We start from the raw sequence: 27822 nt of genomic DNA, 5'->3' as shown, positions 1-27822 counted from the left end.
ACGCTGCCCAAACAGCCGGCTCAGACAGGCTGAAAGGAGCTGACGTCCAATCTCCTAAAACGTCGGCCCCGGGCCAACCGGGTGTTTACAAAAGTATTATAGCCATGGGACACTAAAAAGAGTGTGAATAATGTATCAGCGTACATTCATTCAAACCTCATGCTATCAGCAACTAATCAACAACGGTATTAGATAAACCTACTAAAGAACCCTTCATTATTTCCCTCCTTTAATCGATTGAATATATTTAATTATCAACACATGGGCTTCTTCTGATATCCCATAGCTTTCTTCTTTCCCAGTAACGAACGCAACACTTATTTTGTGACCGAAATGGCAATTATTGGTACGATCGAGTACAATTGATCTGGCCTCAGAGGTGACCGGTTGACCTGCTATATTAAAATTGGGCACCTTGCTGCTAATCGTAACGTAACGTTGTCCATGCTCGTTTTTCCGAGAGTCCTACAGCGCAATTAGGAGCGAAACGGCAAAGAGGGTTCCACCAACTCGGCTTCTCTCGCGTCAGAGGAGGTCAGGGCGTATGTAGAAAACTGATATATCTGGCGAGGGCTAATATGCATGATTCCACTACTAAACTGAGGGACAGCTTACTAGCAAACCGAATACCTTTCCGACATGCCAGGGACATAAATTCAGCTTGCCTGCAACAGCTTGGCATCTAAAGCAGCCTAGTGGTTCAGCAAACCACCGTCCCGTGTCCTCATAACTCAATTGTCGTGCCACAACGCTAGACAAGGATCTGGTGCTATCGAAGCCACTGGGGCCATTTCGACATACGCCGGCCATAGACGTATGTGACGCAGTGCTGCCTCTGTCGGCGGCAGTGAGGCGGGCGCGCTGTGACCTGACCGTGTGCCAGCCGCCGCGCCACGTGACGGCGACACGTGGCACGTGGCACGTGGTGGCGCGTGTCGATGGCGGAGGAGGGGCCCCTGAAGGTCGCCACGCCGGCCTCCTCACGACCCGAGTCGGTCCTCTCGGAGTTGACGGCCTCGGACGCGCCGGAGAGTCCGGAGCCGGAGGTGCCGGAGGACGTGTCCTCTCCGGAGGACACCCCGGACCAGCCGGAGACGAGGGCGGAGCCGGAGTGGCCCAGCCCGCACCAGCAGGAGACGGGGGCAGAGCCGGAGTGGCCCAGCCCGGACCAGCCGGACGGCCGAGAGGAGAAACAGGAGGACGAGAAGGAGGACACACCTAGAGGGGAAAGTGGTCTTCAGAACGAGGAGCCCGCAGGCAACCAGCCCGGAGAGAATAAGCAAGAAGAACTGAGCCTTGAAGAAAGTGCGGTAACTGTCACCGAAATGGGGGGCCAGAAGGACCCTGAGGATGGACGAGATGCCGGTCAAGTCGAAGGAGATCAGCCAGCACAGGACGCTGAAAAGCAGTCAATGGAGCCCTCCAGCCCTCCAGCACATGTCGCTTCACCAGAAGACGCTCAGCCTAAGGAAGACTCGAACGCTGAACCAACTAATACCAACGTCGAAGAACCCAATGTCGATCCCAAAGAGACTTCAACAGACGTCGAGCATAAGTCATTACCTCATTCCCCAGAACCTGAGCGAGCTCCTTCGGTTCCAGGCCCACAAGACACAAACGCGGACGAACCTGCATCAAGTGGCCGCCCAGAATCTAAGCCAGGCCCTGACGAAGCCAAGGGCGAGGAGAAGGACGCAAATTTAGAATCGGAATATTCTGGACTAAAGGCAGAAGAAAAGGAGGACGATAGAAGGCCTGCGTCAGAAGTAGATGCAAAATTGGAGCAGACACCAAAACCGGAACCTGATCCAGAACCTGAGTCAAAACCTCAGGCAGAACCCGAGCCTGAATCTGAAACTAGATCTGAATCAGAGACTGAACCTGAACCAAACCGAGAACCCGAACCTGAATCCAGACCACAGTCTGAGCTCAAACCTGAACCGGAGCCGGAACCAAAACCTGAATCGCAATTTGAACCTGTAAACCAAGAAAAGTCTCAACCAGAGCCTGAACCGGGACCAAAATCTGAGCCTAAGCAAGAAGATAAGCCTAAACCCACACCCGAACCTGCAGCCGCTCCCAAACCTGAAACTGATCCGAAACCTGATCCTGAACCTGAACCCAAAGCTGAACCAGGAACTGAACCTGAACGCAAACCTGAACCTGAACCCGAACCAGAGACCAAAACTAAGTCCGAAACCGAACCGGAATCTGGATCAAAATCTGAGCCTGAAGTGAAAGAGGCAGCAGAACCAAATGAGATGACTCAGTCAGAGCCTATTTCGGATCCAGTACCAGAGCCGGAATCAGAGTCTCACAAGCAGACACCGGACCCGGACCCGTCGCCAGCGCCGGAGCCCCAGCCGGCAGCAAAGGAGCCGGAGCCGAAGTCCCAGCCGGCAGCAGCAGCTCCGGAGCCGGAGTCCCAGCCGGCAGCGGCGGCTCCGAAGAAGGGGCCGCGGTCGGCCGGCGCGCCCGCTGCCGGGTCGGCCCCGGGGGTCCGGACGAGCCGGTCACCCAGGAGGCGGCAGCCGCCGGAGCGGCGCCGGCCTCTGGTGACCAAGGAGCGGCCGACGGTGCCGACCACGCGCGGCCAGCAGCTGCTGGTGGAGCGCAAACGGCTACTGGACGAGGACTATCGGCGCTGGGAGGAGCGCGAGCGATCCCTCTCCCGCCGGCGCAGAGGTGGGCGGCTGCACGGGCGCGGCGCGTGATCAACTGTGCACTGTGCACGTGATGTGTCTGGTGCACGAAAGGTCACCTCTGTTCACTGAGTTCGTGCAAACTGATGGGAGAAGGTCGGGTTACTGCGGTGGGGACAGTTATTGATCTTAGTCGCAATGATCTTTCCGGGGAATTTTCAAACAACCAACCACACATTTACCCCGTGTTTACTCTTAGAATATAACGGCTATCAGTGGCGGCGAGGGCCGGAAGGACCGGAAGACGGAAACCAGGGCGAGACCGGCATGTCGGAATGTTTTTAATGTTTTATAGCTTGATGCATGCTTGCGTGGCTGCTGCAATTAAATGTTTCTTTTACTATTAAAGGTAGTGTGCCACCTTTGAAAGATTTCCCGTTTTATTTTTCCTAGGATAAGAAGCTTCTGTTTTTACCTAATATCGCAAAAAAAAAAATCAAAAAATGGGCCTGGAATAGTGCCTTTTTCGCCTAAAAGTTTATCGGTTTTTAGATATGTATAACAATTGTAGTGGGCTCACCTGCAAACAGGCGTCGGGCAACAATCGCGAATGCGGCGCACTTGTGACAATAAGCAAAGGTCATTATAGTGTTACGACCATACGACGTACGGGAATGAGTTATCAGCTGTCTAATCGTAGACAACACAATGTCGAGCCTTAAACTGTAAGCCTGTATTGGTATTGTTTCTTAAATTTGGCTGTCGAACATTAATTTGTGGTTTGAAATATGATTTTATGTAAAATAATTGATATGAAACAGCCGTCTCTTAAGTTATGACCCCATTACACCACACGCAAGTGGCAGAAATGACAATGATCAGCTGACGCATTTTTCTTGGCCGAAGTCAGAGCGCGCGGCCCGACGCACCACGCGTATTTGGAAATTCCGACCTCGACGAGCATCAGAAGCCACCTAACAGGCGTGTTCGAAACCGCAGGAGATGATGATGAACGGGTTTATCGAAACTTGATTGGATGAGCCTATCGGTAATAGCGATTTTAGTGTGTGCATTTATTGTTCATAGTGGTGTGAAATGTGGTTGGGGTACGACCGACAACCCGTCGGGGCGAATTTCGCACTGGGGTACTCAAAATTTGAAGAATTTAAGACGTTTCCATAAGTTTTGAAGGTATGGATAAGTTCTAAAAATCCGGTTCTCCTTATCCGGGTCATTAACTCCATATGGTCCAAGAAAGCTGGCACACTACCTTTAATTATTTTCGGAATGCATTGTGTTTCTGTATCGTTGTGAGATTTACACGTTTTTAAAACTACCAACTATTAAAATATGAAGTTGAATATTAGAATTGCCAATCAAGCCAATACAGTGTATTATTATAATGTTTCTGAGAAAATGATCAAATATTAACGTAACCACCACCGTGCCGCATACAGCCTCTCAAACTAACAAGACCCACAAGCCGTTCAATGTTACCCTGTCGCGACTGTATGAAGCGTATCATGAGCTTACATGCGTATGCTTTATTTCAATATTTAACTAACTTGCTGATTTTTTTTTCAGAAACGACTGGGGACAGCGGAGGTAGCAATGGCCGGGTGAGTCTGACGTTTTTTCTTTTCAATAATTATTTATATCCAATTTTATGCATTAGATTAACCTGAAACGCGTGACTGTGTGCTTATCAATCGGTAACATAATATATCTAATATAATGATGATGACGTCTATGAATTTTCGTATTATAGAAGTTCTGGACTGCATGATGACATTTGCCTGATATCTTCAAAGTGAAGAAAACCGATTACCCCCATCGATTGCACAGATCACTTTGAAGCAAGCACACCTCGGCCGGACTGTGAGGTATACTTTCGGTTAATATAACTATGTGGAAAAGACAAATAAATATAACTCGATAACACAGAGTTACTATTTGGTGTCAATTTACCGCAGTTACTGCTAATTGCTTAAAACTAAGGAGGTGTTATCTGGCCTCTGGAGAGTTGAGTTATAATGGCATGAAGTTAAAGTTTCCATTGTGGCATGTTCTTTATAACTGTTTGCATGCCTAATTCGTCTATTGCAGGGAACTAGCAGGAACGCCTCACCGAGGAGAGGACGGTCATCTTCAACAAGGTTGGATCCCCTGCAAGACAAACCAAAAAGTAAGTTAACGGTGTTAAATTAAGCAGCCTAGGGAAGGCAAGGTCACTTTGAGGAACAGACGTTAAATTAAATACCATTTTTCACAGGAATGAAAAACGAGAAACTGTAATAGAAAGTGCAAGTATACCGTGATTCAAAGGCACGGTCATTATTGGTTTAGAAATCAAGACAGACGATAATAAAATGACGCCAAAAATGTCTGTCAGTTGATTTTTGTTTTATTTTTCTCAATTGGTTGGAATATTTTTGCAATTGAAATTTTTGGTTAGCCATCACCTGTTGTTACAAAATGAACTCGGCAGAAATTACGCTATTTTCTGGAAGGCGAACTATTTAAAATACCAAATGTCATCTAAACTAACTTCTCTTCTCCCACGAGATAAAGTTTTAGGACGAAATCTTGTAACTTTTGATAAATACGACGAAAGCTCGGATAGTCTCAGTTTAAAATCATGTCCAGCATTCCGGCCATCGTGGGCAACAAAGAAAACGAGATCAAGTTACGAACGAAAATCGAGATGGGCGTCCAGCTCCAGCCTCTCGGACATTCGAGAAGGGCAAACCCTGGTATCAGCACTGAAAACTCAAAAAGAGCCTCCGGATAAAGCTTTGGGAGAAGATATTAAATCTTTGATTGAAAATGAGTGGAAAAGACGAATAAAAGATAAGCCGCTTGATTTCGCTGCACTGCAAACTCTGGCAAGAAAACAAAGAGATAAAGAGTTAAACTTTCAGAGCAAGCGCAGCAAAACATCATGCAAAGCAGAATCTGACACAACTCTTCACACACATTCTAGTGGCATGTCTAAGAATGAAAGATCAATATCTGGACTACCCAAAGCGTTGCATTCAAGTGATGTCTATGGTGCTGGAAGCCAAGGCGTAACTAAAATGCGATCGACTGGGGACTCTGCTTCCTTCTCCTCCAAGTCCTGCACTGTTTTTAGTGAGAAGGAAAACGAGAAGTCACACCGCCACAGTTCTCCTAAAAGATCTGCAAGAAGTATTGATAACGACATCTCAGAGTTTGCACACACAACGGAGACTCCAGCTTTAGGTGTGCAAGAATTGAAAAGGAGATTTTCTGTTCGTGCGAAGAACCTGAAATCTTTCGAAGAGAGTGCTAAGAAGGGTGATTCAAAATTGACTCAAACAAGTTTCACCGACGCTCGAATGCCTGACCTTCATCTAGCTCCAGCGTCATCTCCAGAATTGCAAAGAGAAAATGATATTGGTCTGACGGAAACGTATCAACGAAGCTGGAACACGAGAGTGACTGCAATAGAGATCACTGAGGTGGCTGGAGTTCTGCCCCAGGAAAAACATGCAGGGGCCACCGAAATACCTAGAGAGGCGAAAATAGCATCCAGCGACTCCGTTGTTGCTAATTCAGCAAGCGTCTCTCGTGACGAGCTGAGCGCCAAGCTTACAGCCTACTTTCAACATCATCAGCGATGTCCAAGCATGACAGAGGCTATCTCAGAACATATCATCCCTCCGCCGCCTGAGTTTGATTACGAATTTCCGTTCATGCATCAGCCTGCCTTGGACGAGAGGCAAAATGAGGAGCCAAGGGACGGCCATCCTCCAGCTAAGTGGCAGCAGCAGCAGACACGTGCCGAAGACCTGGATCCAGATAGCACCAAACACAAACAAGGCCGCCCGGTATCTGCGAAGAAGCCCTCTCAAGGGACCCGGAGTCGCTGCACCCAGACCCCTGCCAGCCGGAGGCCAGGCCGCCGCCGCTCGCGCCGGGTCACCTACTCACCGTCGGAGGCCAGCGGACCATCGGACCGGTCCGAGGACCAGTGGTCCACCCACAGTGACCGCCCTCGGCGGCGGCCGCGCAGGGGCAGCGGGCGGCGCCCGGCGGCGCGGGACCCGCCGGCCAGGAGCGGCGGTTCCAGGCCGGTGAGCGGCCGGTCCTCCCAGGCCGCCGGCTCACGACCCGTCAGTGGGAGGTCACAGAGGGCAGCCGACCGACCCACCCTCCTGGAGGAGGTGCACCGCAAGGCCAGGGACCACAAGAAGGTCACCGCAGTGAAGAGAAGGCGGTCGAAGCGGAAAGTGTTTCAGGTGCCGAAGAATATGCCTGAGGCCATTTCACGTTTCCTGGAACAGCTGAGCAAAGACAAAGAAGCAATCAAAGTCATCCATAAAATGTCACTGGTTAGCAATAAAAAGTGACCAACAGTGACGTGTCTACGTAGTCTGGCCTCTCCTCCCCCCCCCCTGTCGGTCGAACGACGATATTTGTAATGGTGATTTTTTTTTGTCCCTGCTCCATACATTTGTGACATGCTGTTTTGCACATCAACTTTTGCAAATATGGTAACAGAATATATCCTTTTTACATTCGCAGCATGCTTTTATAAAAAAAGAGAAACAACGTTGTGTCATTTAACCCGCGCCGTGCCGGTGGCCTGAACTTCCCGCCGAGTGCTGGGGGAGGCGTTTTCACGTCTCCCCCTCTAACTCGGCTCCTGGGCCACGTAGCGACACGCGGTAAGCGGCAATCGGAAGAGCGTCAAAAATAAGGAAGGTAACACTTCGGTCATTTTTAAGGTCAGGTCAAATTTCAGGTCACCAGAGGTCATCAAAGGTCACATTTAGTCCCTTTCAATAATTTTGGAAACTGCCAACGGCTAACTCGGGAGCCAATATGTAGGGCTAAAGCGCCGTGGAAAAGCGCATTCGATAGCCCTTTTACAGACCTTTCTGAGTAATGGTCCCAGATTTGACCTCAGATCAACGGTTTGGCCTCCAGAAGGCAAAGACGGTAAAAATAGCCGTTTTTACGAAAAAAAATGTTTTTTTCGGCAATAACTTTTATGTATGCTTTTGACTCAAGAGAACCACGATATTACTTTCGGCAGCATCGTGCTCCTCTCGTCGAGATGCGTCGATTAAATGATGTGTTGACCTTGAAAGGATGTTTTGAAAATTTGACCTAAAAAGGTCATGACCTGACCGGAAAGGGTCATGTTGTATATCAATCGATCCATATCGTCGAGCTGAACACATCTGACGTGTTTTCATCGCTCTAGCACGTCTCTATCAAAAGTTATAGCCAAAAAACTGCTGGTCATCGTTCATGACCTGAGATGACCTCAGGGGCATACAGGGGGGTCACAGATGCATTTGTCCGACTCAGTGTGTCATTTTTTCCTACGAGCTGATGTTTGAGGGTGTTTTGAACGACATTCGTCCAAAAGAGGTGCATTTCAATTTTCTTCCATTGACTTATTATGCGAGAGGTCGTCGCAAAATTGACCTGACCTTAGGTCACAGATATAAAAAGTCCGATATATAATTTTAATACATTCTGTTACTCATATCAATCGCTGAAAGTTTCAAAGTGGTCGTTGTTTCGGTGTAGCTATAGCGAACCTTTGAACCCTTTCTGAGGTAAGGTCATTTGACGTGACCTGGTGTCCTGGTCTTGATCGACCCGGGTCTGAAATTTTCAGAACATGTGCGGAAACGATGTATCACGTTTTTGAGATATCTGCGAAAACCCTGAGGAGGGGGCAGCGTAAAAAGGCCCCCCAGCACGGCGCGAGTTAAGGGGCGCTAAATTAAAAAAAAAAACACCGATCTTACATAATTAACCCTTGCAGGTCACGTCATGTGCCAATGTAATACCGCGTCACCCGAGGTCATCTTAGGTCATTTCTCAGTTCCCCTTTTGCCAAATAAAAGCTATGATATTATTCGAATCAGCTTGCTGCAACTAAGGTGTCGGGTTTTTACTTGTCAAATATGGCTATTTGTTCCACGTATGCTTCTGCCCCGAAGTTAACTTGAAACAAAAACCCATTTATTTAGTTAACTTTTCTTAAAATTGTTCGACGTCACCAGTGTCACCATGAGACCTTCAAATTGAGAAAAGCTGACTTACTTCTTTTTAGAGAAAACACTCGTTTTTTTTTCTTGCTCGCTTTAAGTTCCAGTTGAATTCGAGCGAATCGCGAAAGGGTCGTGCTCCATTTGAGCCGATGAGGGACGCAAAATATAGCGACTGCCCCGCACCGTCAAGGGCTAGAGCCAGATTAGACTTGCTTCTCACTCCGAGCTCGCTTGTTATCAGGAAACTACCTTCACTCATTTTGTTCCAACTTTTTATTCTGTGGATGTTATAAAATTCAGAATCCAAATGTGCCAGTATTGTTGGTTTTTACTTTTAGCACCCAGTCGATAATTTCCGGGAAGAAGCAATAACTTTAATCGGAATGTTGAATGTGCCCACATTGCCAATACCCGTGACCTTTTTACCGACCTAATATAATTACTTGCGTGACCGCTGTCAATGAAAGTAATTGACCACTTGTCAATGCAAGTGATGCATTGACCACTGTCACTGTTAGGAGACTATTCCCTCAGGCCGGCCAAAGTGTGACATCCCTTCTAGTGGACGATGTCATGAAGCTTGGTAGTATTTTACATCAACTGTGTATTTTACCTTACTGAAAGCAGCTACACCCCTTAGAAGTGGGTTGTTCTATTAGGAACGGATGACGCTCGTTTTGGTGTGAAATGTAACCAAATGGGTGAAAAATTGTGTTGAGCCGTCTTTCACGCCCTTTTTATGAAATCGGCCGCCGGTATCGAAACGGGGCAGTATCACAGACCGTGACCATCAGCCCCCATCTCCCCTCTCCATGACGTGTCCCTGTGATCCTGTGATCCTGACCTGTGACCCTGATATATCCCCCTGTGTATTGCTCCAGAGCTGCCGATGAACAAGGTGCAGGTGGGGACGGCTCCTCCGCCGAACTTGAGCGCCGTCCAGTCGCGGATCGGCTCCCTGGCCAACACCGGCTACCGGCCCGGCGGCGGCGCCGTGAAGATCGAACACCACAAGGTGGACGTGAGCAAGGCGGCGCCGCGCGTCCAGGCGCGCTCCGACTACCGACCCGGCGGCGGCAACAAAAAGGTCAGACCAAGGTCATATATAGGGGTCAGACCGGGGAACAGGGCAGGGACTGCCGCAAAGGTCACCACAGTAACGTCAGTCCGGGCAAAACAGGGCCAGCGATCCAGGGAAGTGAAAAGGATACAACTTGTCTGATGCTGACGAAATACTTTTGATGGCTCCTGGCGAAATCTTCAATGTCTGTTAGCTTCCTGTGGTATCAAATGACATTTGGCTCAGCGGACTAAGTCTCACATATTCTTTTCGAATCGAGCCATCATCTTCTATTCTTGTTGCCGTATTCACCGGCCTGCGGTCTGTCACAGATCGTTCTGCAGAAGCTCGAGTGGAAGGGCCAGCCGAAGGTGGGCTCCCTGGCAAACACCAAGTACAAGCCGGGCGGGGGCAATGTCCAGGTGGAGTCGCAGAAGCTCGACTTCAAGCGCCAGGCGGCCTCGAAGGTCGGCTCAAAGGCCAACATTCACCACAAGCCTGGCGGCGGCGACGTCAAGGTAGGTCACCGCGGTGCCGTGCCGTGCACGCGAGAGAGCGCGCCCGACTGCACGGCAGCGTTACTTCACACAGACATTGCCAAACTGGTCCGGTCGGCTGCTCACAGCTAGGATATTCAGTGGCATTTCAGAGCTGATGTGCAACTGGCAGATAATCCGTGGTGCTCGGTCGGACGAGGACTCCCTGCGCAATGAGCGCCTCATCTCTACGTTTTAAATGTCATCGCTCACATGTTCACATGTTTAATAAACGTTGATATTCGACGAAAGATTGCTGAAAGTAATCTGTAGTTAATACTGTCAAGTAAGAAATGTTAGGCTGCTGGCAAATGATAACTTTCTCTTCCTTGTGCTATTAAATCATTATGTCTTCAATGACAAAGTGTGTGTGCATTTTTATCCACGGGCGCTGCATAAGCTTTCTCATTTCCTCTCAGCGTTTTTTTCGAAACTTCTTCCATCCAATGTGCGACCTGCATTCCGGTGTATGTCTGTGTTGAGTTGGGGATTGTATCATACTAAGGCCTATATATGCATACATTACACAACACATACAATTCAAACACCATTACAACCATTATATCAGGCAGTATGTAGACATGTTACTGCACACTTCGATGTATTCAAAACAGGTATGCCTCTTGCGTTTAACATTGACGTTGAATCGCATGGCTTATGTTCTCTTCAAAACGTGCATGCATATGCACTTGCAGCATATGCTAAGTAGCAATGCTGGAGAAAAAATGGGCGGGTGGTCAGCTCTGAATACAATAGGGCCAAGCGTGCTTATTTTATGACGCTCGTAGCTAGACTGCAAACATTGCTAATTGGCTAATTAGCTGGCATGCAGCTAACAGCTTACTGCCGTGCCGGGCTTCTCTCAGCGCTGATAACTTGTCTGAGGTATGTGTTTGGCTTATGTCGCTTAGAGCTGCCTCGCTTTTTGCCGATATCTGACTCGCCCGGCTCTCCGTATACTCGTATGTCTTGTCAATGTGCTGTGACCGACCTTTGCGCCCTGTTCAGCTGCTGGGTGTATCTCCTCGGTCCCGCAGTCAGAGTCGCAGCAATGTAAGTGTCCGCTCTGCACGCAGTTACCTGTGGTATCGGCTCTCCCCGCACCCGCTCAGCTCTGTCAGAGGCCGTGTGTGGCGTGCTGCATGTCCGTCTGCTGCTCCCCGAAGCATCCAGCTTCTCGTGACACCACACGGCTGGGATGTGATCGTGATCGTCAGCCCGGAGCGCACCCCACCTGCATGTTACATATTTTCTTGTGTGCGTGATTGAATGGACAACACTAACAAAGCTGCACCACGACAGCTCATACAAGTCTGGTTTCAGACACCTCAACACTCCATGTTTCACATTAGTTCTTTACACCTCCCATGCAGCACACGTGCTCGTATCAACCGGCAAAGCCAGACAAAACAGTACCGATGAAGCCTACCAGACCTGCACCCACACACACACCGCCACTGCAGCGGACACCTACAGGGGCACCGTCCCCGCCATGTGGCCCGCCCGGTGACGCCCGGTGACGCCCGGTGACGCCCGGTGACCCCCGGTGACCCACCCGGTGACGCCCGGTGACGCCCGGTGACCCCTGGTGACCCCCGGGGACCCCTGGTAACCCACCCGGTGACGCCCGGGGCGCCGCCGCCGCAGGTGACCTCTCAGCGCGTGCAACTGTCGTCCGTCTCCAGCAAGGTGGGCTCTCTGGACAACGTCGGCCATCGTCCGACCGGCGGCGACCGGCGCATCTTTGAAGACACCGCCTACCTGCGACAGATGCGCTCTGCGTCGACCGACGGCCGGTCCCGGCGGCTGGGGTCCCGGCCGTCCGACCCCGGCTCCGGCTCCGAGGCCGGCACCGGCTCAGAGGCCGGCACAGAGCCCGGCAACGGTGCCGAACCTGGCACTGAGCAGGGCGCCGATCCCGGCACCGAGACCGGCGCTGGGCAGGGCACCGAGACCGGTGCTGAGCCAGGCAACGGCACCGGCGCTGAGCTCGGCACTGAGGAATCCGGTGCCCCCAACACTCAGCCCGGCACTCAGCCTAACACTGAGCCCGACAAGGGCACCGAACCCGACACCGAGGGATCCGCTCCCGGCACAGAGTCCGGCTCCAGACCCGGCACTGACTCCAAGCCCGGCTCCGGCACCAACCCCGGCGCTGAGCCCGGCACCAACCCCGGCACAGAGCCCGGCACCGTCGCTGGCTCCAACTCTGGCTCCCTAAAGGGTAGCGGCGATACCGTAAGATAACTTCGTCTGATCTCCCTGGTCTGCATACATGTGTGGTAGATAGTGGCGTATCATAATGATTGCATTGTAAATCAGGAACAGGCGAATTAACTTAAAAAAAGGAAACGTGAATGCTTAGTTCATGAAGTAGGTGCGAGCACTGGTGCGTGGCGGAACAATAGTCGGAGAAAATTGAGTAATGAAGCTCGCCGTTAATCAACAGCATTCAGCTTATGATTTTTTTGTCGTCTAAGCGACGTGCAAAAACTGTTTTATTTAAATATAATTTCTAGTGTCTTTGAATGAAACATGTTTAGTTTGAAGAACAGATTGTAAATGATTGAGATAAAACCAGGATAAGGTATCACGTCATCAAGAATGGTTGCTTTTGTGACATAATTTGTTCCATGAATCACTTTAAACAATCGTTTAAAGGCTGGTTGGTAGGTATACGAGTATGTAGTTGGTGAACGTAAAGACAGCAGGAGGGTATGTCGAAAAAGTCGTGGACCTTGATAATGGCTCTGTGTTACAGAGTCCAACACCACCAAACGGGAAAAAGACACCTTCCAGATCTCCGTCGCGCTCTAGAAATTCGCCAACCTCCGGAGGAAAATCTCCAACACCGGGCGCAAAATCTCCAGAAAAGGACAGGAAATCCCCAGCGCCGGGTGGCAAGTCGCCAGGCGCGACAAACGAGCCGCTGGCACCTCCCGGGCAGTCGGCGGCCAGCCGAAAGTCTTCAGCCGAAAACTCGCTTCCACCAGTGAACGGGGCGTCCCCCAAGCCGCTGAGATAACGGAATTGTCTGCACTGACGACTGCCATGCTCTTTGCTTTTATCAGTGGTAGCATGCATACTCATTTGTTCGCACGTAATCAAACAGTCAAACTGATCAGAACTTTGTGTAGTAGGTAGGCACACAAATATTGTTTTGTTATCAGAAATATTTTTCGTTAATGTTTCCCGTGCTCTGTGCGCCGTTAAGCTTTAACCGTGATTAATCGGTGTTTTATTTGGGAAATAAATTATGTCAAGATGTTAAGAACGCTTTGTTAGGCGCTTTAATGATGCTATTTTACGTCAACTAGCGCTATTGTATGCGTGATGAATGTCTCTCGCCTTCAGCCGAATTCCGCCTGTCACAGCTAAGGTGTAATCGTCACAAAGTAAACAGCAAGCAGTCCAGCTCGCAACCATCGACATCTGCACATTGTCGAGGGAAGAGCCTGCTAAAGCCCCGGATTTGTCGGATCCCCCAGAAAGTTGTGTGCTTTTGGCACCGTTCGTCGTAGCGGGGTCACACTTTCAATAGATATCACCTTTTCTTTCTATCTCTTGGTACACCAGCAGTTTGGTGTTGCTTAACTAGCTCTAGCTTTAGATAATAAAGGCTCAATAAAACTTAAGTATTTGTTATCACTGAATGCAAGCCAGCGAGGATGAAATGATTTGAAGGAACACAAATCGATCATGTGAAAATAAATGTTAAAAGTACGTTTGAGGACAGCTCACAAGAGTAAGGTTACGTGAAATAGGTACCGAACAAAACCGAATCCTTGCAGCAAGAAGGTGAGGAACACTGAACACACCAAGAATGGAAGTTTTCCTTTTTCTAATTTATGTATTTCAGCTTGCCTATTGTCCTTCCTTATGGTTTATGGAAAACGAAATAGAATATCACACCGATAGTATTGCCTTTAAATTGGCATATTATAAGGAACTTTCAAAGTATCAGTCACGTCGTTTATGTAACGTGTATTACATATCAAATGATCGGTAACAATTGAGTACCTTGGGACGCATGTTAGCTACTGGGTAATGAGCATATGATGCCAAACAACATACACATGGCATTGCGACCCTGATTGTTACCGCAAACAGCAAACACTCGCAAAATCCACATTTTATAACATTTAAAACATTAGCAACGTGGCTGTGTCACTTAATGCTCAGACATCACCAAAAGCATAAAAAACAGTTTCACTTTGGGCGCCGAGCACCTCTCGAGCGGCGGGCGATTCGCACGTCAGTGTGGCGTGTGCCGCCCGTCCGCGGTCGCCCACGCCTGGGCGGCTTTCTGTTTCGCCGGGAGGCCGCCGGCGGTCCGGGAGGCCGGCACAAGCCGCGCCGTGGTCGGGCCGTGCCAGCGAGCCGCGCACGGCCCGGCCGGAGGACCCACGGGCAACGAGCAGCACTTTCACTGAGGCCGGCCGGCGGCGGCGGTAGCGGCGGCGGTGGCAACAGCGAATCGCGATTGAGGCGCGATCGACCGTCTCACTCACCGGCTCGATCGAACACTCACTCGTCGGCCGACCGTTTTTCAGTTGAGGAGACACCTTCTGTCCTGCACCTCCCCTTCCCTCAGGGGCGACACTTTCCGAAAATTATTGGTAGGGCTCTAATGTAAATTTTTGCCAATTCAAAGCGATTCTTTCCACGCAACGCCATAGGCATAATGTTAAATTTCCAAAATTATTGGTAGGGCTCGGGCCCTACCATGCCTATACAAAGCGACACCCATGCCTTCCCTGCTGAGCCGCGCTGCACAGTGAGCACGGACCTGGACCTGACCGCGATCCGACAAGGTCAGGGTCATGAGTGATGAGCTTGGAATCTGAACTCAAGGGATGCGCGTGGAAGGCGGAAACCACCCGGCTGCAAACTTGAGGTTGCACTGATGACAGTCACAGCTCGAAGTCTTCTACAAGTAGCACCTTGTCGAAATTTATCGACACCCAACGGCACCAGCGATTGAGTAAATACGTAGGCATGAGTCACTACCCTTTCACTGCACACAGACGTCTTTAGCCAGCAGAAGTGGGTCGCATTCGGCGCAGGCGCCGCGCAAAGTCCCTCAGCCAGTGGTAAGTACACTGTTGTATCGACCGCGACTGGCCATCGGCCGCCGGTCCCGGTCAGTCTCTGAGGTCCTGTGGTCCCGTCCGGTCCGACCTGGAGGTCCTGTGGTCCCACTCAGTCACACCCTGAGGTCCTATGGTCCGCCTGGTCACACTCGGAGGTCCTGTGGTCCCTCTCGGTCACACTCGGAGGTTCTGTGGTCTCTCTCAGTCACACCCGAAGGTCCTACGACCCCACACGATCACACTCGCAGGTTCTGTCGGATCCAAGGCAGGAAGTTGGTGACTCGCGTATAGACGCCTGGGTAGCCGGCCTGGGCGCACCGGTTTCCGAAGGAGACGATGCCCAGCTGCATGTAGCGTCCGCGCTCGTAGTAGACGAGGGGGCCGCCAGAGTCGCCCTGTCGGGGGCCGGGAACACCAGTCAGCGGTCGGACGGCACTCGGACAACACATGAATAGAGACCGGTCTTTTATGACCCAATTCGACACGCTGCGATACATGAATAGCGTGCTTCTAAGTGGAGAATGATGACACTTTTTAAATAAAATGACAGCCGAACTGCTACACAAACAATTGAAAAGAACCTGAACAGTACAGTTGACTTTTTCACGGCAACACTTGGAGCCTTCAGAACTGCTGCATATTCATTCGGTCAGGCCGCCGGTGTGTACTAGCATGTTTCCTTTTAGTGTATACTTTTAGCTTGTTTTCTTTTCAGTGTTGCTCATAGTAGATACCTACCTATGTTATGCCGTGCTTTTAACTACAGTGTTGTGAATCGTTTGTGTTTTCACCTCATCTTGTTTATGATTTTATGTACTGTTTTGACTGCACCTGTTAAAAGGGCGTTTGCCTGTGGGTGCTTGTAGTAAATACAATACAATACAATACAACCTGAGTGCATCTAAGACCTTGTGCATATTTACTTTTCCTCCTTCCCTTTTCGACAAATATTCGTCTGGATCTGCTCGCGTCTGGATCTGCTCGTCTGGATCCCTGACTGCTCGCTGAGCCCAGCCCAGGTCTGTGAGGATGTATCAGCGGCTCACCTGACAGGCGTCCTTCCTGCCGTCGTCGTAGCCCGCGCAGATGAACATCTCTTGGATGGGCTGGAAGTAGGCCTCGTCGCAGCTCTGCTGGGTCCAGATGGGCAGCTCTGCACTGCGCAGCTGAGGCGACTCCTTACCGCCTGGAATAGCCCGAGCAGTCATGCGTCAGTCGTTACCGGATTTAAGCCACTCAATAATCATTTGCAACGACATCGCTTATTGCTTGCTTCTTTGGATACCAAGAGTTCAGTCAATGATGTGGCAATTCGTCCTTTCTCTTGGCTCAAGCTCATTTACATTTGGTTATCTCAGCGAGATGTGAGATGTTGTTGTTGTCACTGAGCGCGTGTCGGTGCGGTGGCCGGGCCGGTATGCCGGGAGGACCAGTGACGGTTCAAGGTCGACGTCTGAGACCCGTCAGTCCAAACCGAAAGGCTCCCTTTCACCGGGGAAATATTTCACTGGATGGCTCTGGAGCCGTCGTTACAGGGGTGACCCGTGTCGCAACTCAGCAGATGACCGAGGGTCGTGGTCCGCAGCGCTTCATTTTGTAATATCGCGAACCACAGAAACAATAATACGTCCCCGGCAAGGTTGCATTTGGAAACTTATTGCGACAATAACCGAAGGAGAAAAAGTGTTGAATAATTTTTCATGATTAAGTTTTTACTTAGTGAAACTAATAGTAAAGCAGTTTTGACTGCCTGATTACGTCACTTGCGGCAGAAACATTAACCGTCCATCCTACTATGGAAGTGTCATCCGATGACGCCCGGTGACGCCCCGCCAGCTCACCGTATGTGGTGACGCCCCAGCCGATGACGTGGGACGTCCTGCCGACCAGCGAGTCGAGCGCGGCGCCCTCGTACTCTTCCGGCAGGCAGATGGGGATGGTGAACTCATTAAAGTCCACCGGCCGGTCCAGCTTGAACAGCGCTATGTCGTTGTAGTAGCCGTTCAACTGGAAATGGGAAACGGCGTCAGGGTACTGGAACTAGAAAACGAAGTGGTTCACGACCGCACAACAGTTTAAAACTGTATCATGTAATCTTCGCCCGAGTGATTTCGCTGCAGATGAATCCCGGTTCGGATCATATAAAATAGACTACGTCGCAATATGTAGTCAGATACAGCCCTTTATACTGAATCATTCGAGACATTTCATGACGGATAAATTACTCGACAACAGGTCCCAGGGATCAAAGGATTAGGACTCGGCAGCTTAGGAATAACGACGTATGGTGTTTCCCAACACAACCTGATCTCAGTAAGTGTGCCACTGTGACCTTAACCTCCATGAAAGAGCTTCTTCGAGCACATTCAGACGATACCCCCATGCGTGACGCCACTGCCACACGTCATCACCCGTTTGTGCCGTCATTGTTTCCCGCGCTGCCCCGGGAGGTCCCACTGTGCGGCGCCGTGTCGAGCCGGACTGTGCGCGGTAGGGACGGGTGGCGACCTCACCTTGAAGTCGGGGTGTGCCGTGTACTCGGACACGCGGTACGTGACGGTGGCCGAGGCCTCCGATTGTGTGGAGAGGTCCGTGTCGCCCAGGCGGACCGTGAACTGACGAGGGTGGAAGCTGAAACACGCGCGGAGTCGGCGTCAGACAGACGCTGGGAACCCGCGTCCAGCGCGCCAGGGGAGACGCAGCAATGACGTCTCCCCTGGATTGAACGTGCTGGTAAAGCGAGCAAAATCACTCAAAGCCTATAAAGTTACTAGAAAGTAAAAAAAAATATGTAATGATGTTTCACAATAAATAGCAAAGCTAATTTATTGATCGACGATGTAAATTAAGGTAATGGAGCTCAAATCACTTAAATAGTTTCGCTTTCTTCAATGTCTCTTTAATTGCACCGATAAAATGTAACGTAGTACGACCATGCCAGTGATGTTATAACAACCAGCGAGTTGTCACTGACCTCTTTCCCTTGGAGTCCTTGGTGCAGTGGGCGGCCGTCATGATGTACTGGCTGGAGATGAGCGATCCGCCGCACCAGTACTCCTTGCGACCCTTTCCGTGCAGGTAGATGGCGGCCATCCAGGGCCACTGGCCCGGACGGGACACGTCGCCTCCCACCACACGGAACTGGGGGGACTGCGGCACTCCGCAGGCTGCAAGGACAGAGGTCAGGTCAGGTCAGTGATACACCACCACACGGAACTGGGGGGACTGCGGCACTCCGCAAGCTGGGGGCGGGGCAGGTCAGGTCAGTGATACACCACCACACGGAACTGGGGGGACTGCGGCACTCCGCAGGCTGGGGCGGGGGTAGAGGTTAGGTCAGGTCAGGTCAGTGGTACCCCACCACACAGAACTGCGGCACTCCGCAGGCTGCAAGGACAAGGGGCAGGTCAGGTCAGTGATACACCACCACACGGAACTGGGGAGACTGCGGCACTCCGCAGGCTGGGGAAGGGGGCAGGTCAGGTCAGGTCAGTCAGTGATACACCACCACACGGAACTGGGGAGACTGCGGCACTCCGCAGGCTGCAAGGACAAGGGGCAGGTCAGGTCGGTGATAACTGATACCCCACCACACGGAACTGGGGAGACTGCGGCACTCCACAGGCTGGGGGCGGGGGCAGGTCAGGTCAGTGATACCCTATCACACGGTACTGCGGCGCCTGGAGCACTCTACAGGCCGAAACAGAGGTCAGGTTGGATGTTCTTAGATTGACCATAAAACATGGATTTTGAAAGCTATGCCATGTTTTGGAGTCACGTGTTCAGGAGGATTTAGCGAGTGAATCATTCATTATAACTCTGGAACAGCCGTTTTTATTGACTGGCCGAAAGTCGCCCTTAAATTGAAAAGTTGATCCGTAACAAATATGCGTAATTCCATGAAAGCAGGATAACACTGTCCTGAAATCAATTAGAGATACTACATTATCTTCCATCAGAGCTAACGGGCGAGACCATCGGAACAGTAGGCACAGACTGCTAGCTGATCATCGCAGAGGTATATTTTGCCGCAATACACAGACAACGGGTAGACTGCGCCGCAATACACACCAGCCGCCCAACGGGTAGACTGTGCCGCAATACACAGACAACGGGTAGACTGCACCGCAATACACACCAGACGCCCAACGGGTAGACTGCACCGCAATACACACCAGCCGCCTGACGGGTAGACTGCACCGGAATATACATCAGACGCCCAACGGGTAGACTGTGCCGCAATACACACCAGCCGCCCAACGGGTAGACTGCACCGCAATACACACCAGCCGCCCAACGGGTAGACTGTGCCGCAATACACAGACAACGGGTAGACTGCACCGCAATACACACCAGCCACCTAACGGGTACACTGCACCGCAATATACATCAGACGCCCAACGGGTAGACTGTGCCGCAATACACACCAGCCGCCCAACGGGTAGACTGCACCGCAATACACACCAGCTGCCCAATGGGTAGACTGTGCCGCAATACACAGACAATGGGTAGACTGCAGTCTGCACCGCAATACACATCACACACACAACGGGTAGACGGCACGGCAATACACACTATGCAGCCGCCCGACGGGTAGACTGTGCCGCAATACACAGACAGCGAGTAGATTGCACTGCAATACACAGACAACGGGTGTAGACTGCACCGCAATATACAGACAATGGGTAGACTGTACCGCAATACACACACCTGCTATATAGACTGTACCGCACTACACAACAAACGCCCAATGGGTGGACTGCACCGCAATACACAGACAATAGGTAGACTGTACCGCACTACACACACCTGCTATATAGACTGCACCGCACTACACACCTGCTAGGTAGACTGTGCCGCATTACACATGCGCACCTGACAGGTAGACTGCACCGTAATACACATTACATGCCCAATTGATAGATTGCACCGCAGTACACGCATACTCTGCCTCACTGAAATGAAAAGGTACCTATAAATATAACACAAACAAGGGATGCCTGTCTTATTGATTCTGGTTTAAATTAGCCTAAATTCATGGTATGTGTAAGAATGCACGTACACAAAAACTAGCAAGTTCTCACTACTTATGAACCAGCAGTAGACGTGTTATAGGCAGTAAAATTCACATAAGTGAATCATAAACGGAGCCCTCAGCCGGCCGGCGTACTCACGGAAGCGCCGCTGCGGTGTTACGGGTACGCCGGGGATGCTGACTGGCGGCGGACGGGACACCGGCGGGGGCCGGCCGGCGATGGGGGGCAGCGGGCGCGGCGGCTGCGGCCTCTGGGGCCTCTGCGGGCCCAGGCCCTGGCCCAGACCCTGGCCCAGAGAGCCGCCGAACGACGGCCGGGTGGGCACCGGAGCAGGCCGGACCGGCCGCTGCGCCACCGCCGTCTGGACGCCGCTGGATGATGAGCCCGTGCTGGAGGGAGGGGGTGGCCGTCAGTGGGCGTGAACGAGCAATCAGGATGTTATGTCTGGTAAACGAAGGCATTGAGGTGTGCCGTCCACGTTTAATAGCTATGCGAAGCAGCGGTATCATGCTCGTTTGGTTGGGTCGTGTGATGTGATGATATTTGTGATTATATTTGTGATTTGTGATTATATTGTGATTATATTTGGCTGGCACCTTCCGCTTAACATTCATCGACTTTTGAAGTAAACAGTGACGTAATATTGCCTTTAGCATAAACTACAAATTTATTATCGAATGTGTTTTCATGTTGATTCACCTCAGAGGATGGCGAAAATGATGTGCATTATGGGGAAACGACAGACCGCCATTACACAATGCGCATTGCTTGCACATTGCAAATGCCAAAGTCAACATCCAGCCTGCAAGCGGTGGTGCTCGGCCCTCCCCTCACCTGGGACAGCAGACGCCGGGCACAAACAGCGACTGGAAGCAGATGCTGTTGCGCAGGTTGCCCAGGTCAAGCAGCATCTGCGGACAGGCGCTGAGGTCTCGGCACTCTCCGCTGGTCAGCTGGGGCGTGGTGCAGCTGGGCGCCGGCTGGCCGCTGTTCTGCTGGGCCGCCGCCGTCTGCGCCACCGGCTGCACGGCCGTCGCGGCAGCAGCCCCCGACTGCTGGCCGAACGCGGGGTCCAGCGGCTGGGATGGCCCGCCCAGGCCGCCCAGGCCGTCCTCCGGCAGCAGTCGGTCCACCAGCGGGCTGGCCAGCGGCCGCAGCGCGCTGGTCACGTTCGGGCCCAGCACGCTGTTACCGGCCAGCACCAGGGCGCCCTTCACCAGCTCCTTGAAGAGGCCGCGCGAGTCCCCTGAGCGGTCGCGACCTCCCGAGTCCGAGTCTGTAAACACGGAAATGTGGTCTCAGGAAAAGGTTATGCCATGGTAAGACTAAAGTTTTGTTTTCTCGCCCCGTTGGGGGGCCATTTTGTTCCCCCCCTGTGGTTTTTCCTGAATAGCAAGAAAACGGCGTTGCGCAGCGCTGCCAAATTTTCAGTACCTTCCCGGGCATCAATTTGACACCTTCACACCAAATTTCAAGTCTTAGGTAACCTTAGGTCAGGAGTTATTGAGGTCAAACTGAGGTCATGTTTGTGCAAAAATGAGCAAAAAACATGCAATCTTGAAACGCTCACCAAATCTACAGTTATCAAGCAATTTCAAAGTTTTTTATATGGTCTGGTAGACAAAAAGCGGCGCTACAACACTGTTATCTCGGATTTTCAAAATTTTGGGTTTTTGACCCTCAAAAATTCAAAAAAAATATTTTTTTAGAAAAACTAAAAACAAACAAACAACTTTCCGAATTTCGAAAAAACCGGAATATATGTGATAGTCCCTGCGCTCTTCTATATACATACCAAATTTCAGATCGATATCCTGTTTTTTGGCCAAGTTATAGCGAAAAAACTGTTCAAAAATGATGACGTCAAATTTTGAACTCAATTTTTAGCGATTCTAGACCACGTACGGCAAAACAAAGACCACCATTGAACTCCCCGTGACGAGCTGCATCGATTCAATACCCATTTTATGCAAAAATATCAACTTTGAAATTTGACCTAATTTGACCTGACCTTGACCTGACCTTGACCTGACCTTGACCAAAACGTGACCTAAGCTGGCCCCAAAGGCTGTCTGACCCACATAATCGCATTTGTCATGTAAAATGGACCATAAAACATGTATCACACGACACTTTCATATTGTGACCCCCCAGTGACCTGACCTCTGTGACCTGACCTGGTATCAGTGACCTCAAATAGCAAAATATTTGTTTGAAGAACATTTCCCCATCGATGATTTTCTATGAAATGCATTTTACTCGATTTTACAACGCATTTCTTGAAATGCCTGTAAACGGTGAAAATTGGACCTTTGACCTGACCTGTGACGTCATCGGTTTGACCTAGGTCAATAAAATTGGGTCACAAGGTAGTTCCCTGATAGGGCTATCCAACACCGTTTGCCGCTTGTCGCTAGGTTGCGTGGTTCTTGAGATCTTAGGGGTGGGAGCAAAATAGCCCCCCCCCCCCAACGGGGCGCGTTGCTCGGCAGAGCCAAACGGGGCGCGGGTTAATGGATGGATTAATCATTCTTAAATTTTTCTGGAATGTTTTCGGTACTGCATTATAAACGTACGCTGTTCTTCGGTCCCAGAGTCACTGGTCAAAGTTGTTTCCCATTATGAATTATTCACCAACCCTGAACAACGGGAAACATGCATGACGTGACCTACTAAAAGTGAAGACCGTTGGTGACATAGGACGTGAGCGGCTAGAGGCGATCGCATCTGTGTCTCGCTCTGTAGGGTTGCAGGTGCATACCTGTTGAGGCGGCATCTTTTTCTGCCGAGGCGGTTGAGCAGACAGTGAGCAGCAAAATGCCAATCGCACACTGTATCAATCTTCTTGGCTTCATATCTGAAACAGAAGCAACCCATGGGCCATGTAAACACTCCAACTCTACATATACACCTTGAACAGGTCATATTCCACTAAAGTAAGAACTAAGAGCAAAATAAACCAATGGCAGTAACAACTGAGTATCTGTAAGGTTTAGCAGCAGAAGAACCAAGCTATGCGCTGATATTTACACAACTGTTTCGATTTTACGTTGGACGTGTACCCAGTCATGCTGAAACCATACATAACAAGCGTTGCGATTGCTTGGCAGTGTCGTGGGTCGCGTTCACTTTCGTTCAGGATTTCCGCTTCATGCTTTACGGCTGTGCGGCGCGAACACCCCGTTTACCACACTACTTCGTAACCAGCTTCTCGCGCGGTCCGCGGCCAGCACATTTCGACACACCACGCTGCCGCTGCCGCCCTGTGACTGCCCCAGGGTACATAACCGCATCTCCGGGTCGGTCGGCCGGGTGCCCGGGACGCCGGATCCCGGGAAGAGAAGGGAGAGGGAGGGAGGGAGGGAGGGAGGTGGACAGAGGTCCGGCCGGCCGGGTCAAGGTCAGGGCACATCCTGGAGAGTGGCCGGCTGGCCGGGTCCCCTGCTCAGGTGGCGTAAGACCTCGCGGGCCGCACGTCCGCCCGCCGGCCGGCCCGGGGGCTGTGACGTCACAGAGGGTCTGACCCACACCGGCAGAACACAGGGAAACCCCAAGGTCAGCCACGCACCGGCGACAGACGCGCACCCACTGCGCGTGTTATGGTGCCGCGTTCGGGGAAGCGTTTCTGGAGAACGTTCTCTGGTCTTTCCCAGCTGTCTCAGCTGTAGTGGTGTAAAGCGTTTTTTTTTCTTAAAGTTATTTGGTTGCTTGGGGCTGACAAGAGAAGACAAATATATTTTAAATGCTAGATATTGCCAGAAATGCTTAGCAAATTTGATGATTCATACACATTGCAAAACATGACAGCGTTGCACTGTATGTAAGAAAGAATTGAAAGGAATAGAATAAACAATAAGAATAGCAATAAACTCTGTCACATAATTATGTAACAGAATATACATAGATCTTGCAGTATATAAACAGAACGATGCCATTTCTGATTTGACAGATCCAGAAAACAAAACAAAAAAGTTTCACTTGATTTATCTGCTACATGAGTTGTATATCAATGGTGTATGTCAAGCTGTCGCATGTTTTATGGCAGCAGCATGGTGACATTCATCGTTTCGAGCGATTTGCCAATCATTAGGTTCGTAGAGGAGAGTGGGGTAAGATGCCCAGGGTGGGAAAGACGCCCCACCCCCTCTAGCGGCGAAACAAAGAATCGGACCTGGAAATTAATGTTCTTAGCGTAAAGCGGAAGCCTGCCTTGTTAACTGCACCAAAAAATTGCGAAGCTCAGTTGGGCAACGGCTGGCTGATGATTGCATGTTTTTATTTGCTGCTTTCAAAAAATATTTTGGTGTCAGAACATTGTAAATATCAAAGAAGGTAAATAATTTTTGCGTCCCTTGCTATAGTCGTGATACATTAGCATGCGTGCACTGTGTCCCAAACAGTTTGTTTCTGGGTGTAGTTTTATGGCTAACAAATTGTACTGATTTAATGTTACTTCGGTACCTTGGGGTAAGATGCCCCCTGTCCTGATGGGGAAAGACGCCCCCCCCCCCCTAAATCCGTAGGCTGTCCTTCAAACAGCCCGTCAAATCATTTATTACATACTTGTGATGTAGACAAAAGCCGATCTGGGACTATTGAGAGTCCAGTACGGTCGGGTGCTCCCCATGCCGGTCTCTCGGCCCACATAGCGACTTTTTGGGCGGCATCTGACTCTGAGAGCCCTCATGACGGCCTCTGTGGGCCCCATTATTGGCTCCAGGGCCCCTCACGACATCCTTTGAGGGCTTCCACGTTGGCCCCACGGGCCGCGCTGGTATCGGAGGTCCCCAGCCCCACGATGGGCTCGAGGGCCCTCAAGCATCATGAAGACCTATTAGAGCCCCACAGTGGTCTCCGAACGCCACCACGGAGGCTTGTTTGGCCGCGCTGGACTATGATGGCCCTAACGATGACCTCTGAAGCCCCTTACGACTACTTTTGAGGGCCCTTATGATGACGTTTGGTGTCTACTGCAGGCCCGAAGGGCCTACTGATTCGTTCAGGCGATTCACGTGCCCATTTATGTCACTTATAGTGCAGGGGGGGGGCATCTTTCCCAACGTCAGGGGGCGTCTTTCCCACCCTGTGGGGTAAGATGCCCCCTTTCCATAGGCGCGGGAGCCGGGGGGGCAGTGGGGGCAGCTTGCCCCCCCAACTCTGGGGCCGTGGGGGCGGTGCCCCCACAGCTTTGAGACGGAATACCACACTTTTTTTGCAAATGTTTTCTTTTTTTGTTGAAAAAGCCGAGGGGTGAAAAATAAGTGGCCTAAAACCGGTGAGAAAACTAGATTTGGGGGTACCCTAGGTTGATCTCTATTATGGTGTGCCCCCCCCCCAGTCGGAAAGTAGTTCCCGCGCCCCTGCCCCTTTCACTTCTTCAGGAAAATGCTTAATAGCAAAAAATGTTATAATATTTCAGGCACGAAAGTGTGATATTTTTGGAGAAAAATGATGTCGGCTTCCGTTGAAACTCCAAGTTTTTGCTTTCCCATCGTCATTTTCGAATAATATATGACAAAGCAAAACCCTGGGCATCTTTCCCCACTCTCCCCTATGATTTTCGCATGGTGTACGTATTTACACTTTTACGAAGTATTTTTGATTGAAGTTTGGACGGTTATTAACTTCATTCGATGTCATCCATTGTGTTGGTAAATGTCAGCGTCATGCAATGATTGCTTTACTTTTATCAAAAAAGAAATGAAATTTTTCCACAAGCTTTCGGGACGCGCAGATAATAAGTAAAAAGGGAAGTGATGCGAGTGTTTCCATTTTTGCCATGGTTCTCTATTGGTCTCCATTTTTGTGTATGTACCGAAGTAATTTTGAAATTGGTGCTTGGATTCTAAACATCGATGCATTGTTATTCTGTGCGTTTACCTATTCGAATACTGCAACACAGACCTTATTGTTATTCAGTCTACCAGTAACCTAAGATTTTGTTGGATTATGCACTTTAGCTCTAACAGCCTAATACGACGTTTATCTAGCCATCTGGCTTATTTCACTGCTTATTTTCGTGGCTTGGTAGTGCGCTTTCAGAGACGAGGTTTTAATTGCTTCAACTTCACATCGGCAATATAATCGCACACTACAGATTTCCCACCGGTTACAAGCCACTGTTACTATGCAGTACCTAGATACAATCAAAATCTACATCTGCATCTGAAAAAGTCTGCATCAAACCAGCACTCTGCAAACCTGTTGGTGATAAACCAAACCCCAGCTGATCATAATTAGCCTCTCCACGTGAACGGCGACCTTGCCCCTCCCCGGTCGGCGGGTACCATCTGCCCGATCAGCTGCTGTACAGATCGGGGCTACCCCGCCGACCAGAGGCGCTTCTCTGACCGCCGACCGGCCGACCGACGGCGGGTGAAAGTGATGTGTCACACCGCCGGTGACAACACAGGCCTGGACGGAGCGCGGATCGTGACGGGAACTCGGTCCGACCGGCTCACAGCGGCTGCTCGTGATAGAGGTCCTGCTTGAGCGGTTCCGGAGCGCACTGTTTCCGCCGGCTTCTCCATTTCATCAGGACCATGCTCGTGATGTGATGGATCGTGTTCGTGCACTCTGATGTGAGAGTGCATGGTTGATGGTATCAGATGTGGGCAAGATATTTCATTGATAAGAGTGGAAAGCACTCAAGCGTTGTCAGACATCCTTTGATGTTACTACCGTGTCCTTGTATGTCGTAACCGAGCACTGGGTGGTTTTGCTACAGATGACATCGGGCTTTTGCGCCATTTCACTTTCATAGTTTCCTATCGTCCTTCTCACCGCAAAAATCACGAACGGTCTTGCAAAACTCATTGCGTAACTGGAAATCAGTTCCTTGTTTGAAGTGCCGGTCACAGATGTTCTGGTAAATCTCCGATACAACTGATGCATTTGCATCACATCAGATACAGGGCATGTGTAAGTGTTGCGGATAGCCGAAGCTGTGTGCATCTCACCTGTAGTGTTGTTAGCTGGAGACGAAACTCACCTGGCGAGTGTCTGAGTCAGAGGAGGAGGCGGTGTGTGCAGAACGCAGGCCGGCGGCGCCAACTTTCCCTGCGCCTACTCGAGTTTGGCGCGTCAGTCAGTCAGAGCACGTGACTCGGCCAGTACTGGCGCCGCGCGAGACAGCGAGACCACGTGACTGGAGACACTGTTGACGCTGTGATAGACGAGAGGTCACAGAGGCCGCCGACTGTTGACGGCAGCTCCACTCTTCTCACTGTTGACCAATCACTCTCTCCCCTCTCACTCTCTCGGACACAGGTCCCACTGCTGTGGGCTACTGTAGCTGCTCACTGGAGCTGACCGCGGGTCACTGGGGGCGACTGTGGGGGACAGCGAGCTCTGACCGGAGCTCCTGTCACCGCCCGTGAGCCGTGCCTCCTCCGTGCCGACTGGTGGCTGCGTGGTGACC

General features: G+C 50.7%; 3 protein-coding genes across 3 annotated transcripts; 2 read left to right on the top strand and 1 right to left on the bottom strand.

The window, feature by feature from the left end:
* The first annotated feature begins 911 nt into the window (after positions 1 to 911).
* Positions 912 to 16253, top strand: LOC122366288 (cell surface glycoprotein 1-like). The gene is made up of 8 exons (XM_043338362.1): positions 912 to 2401; positions 2432 to 2685; positions 4227 to 4261; positions 4749 to 4827; positions 9559 to 9764; positions 10070 to 10255; positions 11921 to 12511; positions 13035 to 16253. Exons 1-8 carry the CDS (start codon positions 939 to 941, stop codon positions 13296 to 13298), a joined length of 3078 nt encoding a protein of 1025 aa, XP_043194297.1. The 5' UTR covers positions 912 to 938; the 3' UTR covers positions 13299 to 16253.
* On the top strand, positions 5036 to 7186 carry LOC122366283. The gene has a single exon (XM_043338352.1). It carries the CDS (start codon positions 5174 to 5176, stop codon positions 7013 to 7015), a length of 1842 nt encoding a protein of 613 aa, XP_043194287.1. The 5' UTR covers positions 5036 to 5173; the 3' UTR covers positions 7016 to 7186.
* On the bottom strand, positions 14178 to 27822 carry LOC122366284 (proclotting enzyme-like). The gene is made up of 9 exons (XM_043338353.1): positions 27394 to 27822; positions 23164 to 23259; positions 21237 to 21678; positions 20541 to 20791; positions 18341 to 18533; positions 17880 to 17997; positions 17208 to 17373; positions 16413 to 16552; positions 14178 to 15761 (listed from the first exon to the last, which is right to left on the bottom strand). The coding sequence occupies exons 2-9, from the start codon at positions 23255 to 23257 to the stop codon at positions 15603 to 15605; spliced, it is 1563 nt and encodes a 520-aa protein (XP_043194288.1). The 5' UTR covers positions 23258 to 23259; positions 27394 to 27822; the 3' UTR covers positions 14178 to 15602.

This window comes from Amphibalanus amphitrite, unplaced genomic scaffold, assembly GCF_019059575.1.
Source record: "Amphibalanus amphitrite isolate SeventyFive unplaced genomic scaffold, NRLGWU_Aamphi_draft 000794F_arrow, whole genome shotgun sequence".
Lineage (NCBI taxonomy): Eukaryota > Metazoa > Arthropoda > Thecostraca > Balanomorpha > Balanidae > Amphibalanus > Amphibalanus amphitrite.
Note: the sequence above shows the minus strand (reverse complement) of the source record. Positions and strands in the feature narration are given on the sequence as shown.

What these genes read in the sequence shown, in the direction of transcription:
- LOC122366288 (XM_043338362.1), top strand. Translation starts at nt 939, where the DNA reads ATGGCGGAGGAGGGGCCCCTGAAGGTCGCCACGCCGGCCTCCTCACGA. An exon ending in GCGGAGGTAGCAATGGCCGG is followed by an intron (nt 4,262 to 4,748) that starts GTGAGTCTGACG and finishes CGTCTATTGCAG; the next exon opens with GGAACTAGCAGGAACGCCTC. An exon ending in TAAAGGGTAGCGGCGATACC is followed by an intron (nt 12,512 to 13,034) that starts GTAAGATAACTT and finishes TCTGTGTTACAG; the next exon opens with AGTCCAACACCACCAAACGG.
- LOC122366284 (XM_043338353.1), bottom strand. Translation starts at nt 23,257, where the DNA reads ATGAAGCCAAGAAGATTGATACAGTGTGCGATTGGCATTTTGCTGCTC. An exon ending in AAAAGATGCCGCCTCAACAG is followed by an intron (nt 21,679 to 23,163) that starts GTATGCACCTGC and finishes CCGTGTTTACAG; the next exon opens with ACTCGGACTCGGGAGGTCGC. An exon ending in CGGCACACCCCGACTTCAAG is followed by an intron (nt 17,374 to 17,879) that starts GTGAGGTCGCCA and finishes TCCCATTTCCAG; the next exon opens with TTGAACGGCTACTACAACGA.
- LOC122366283 (XM_043338352.1), top strand. Translation starts at nt 5,174, where the DNA reads ATGTCATCTAAACTAACTTCTCTTCTCCCACGAGATAAAGTTTTAGGA.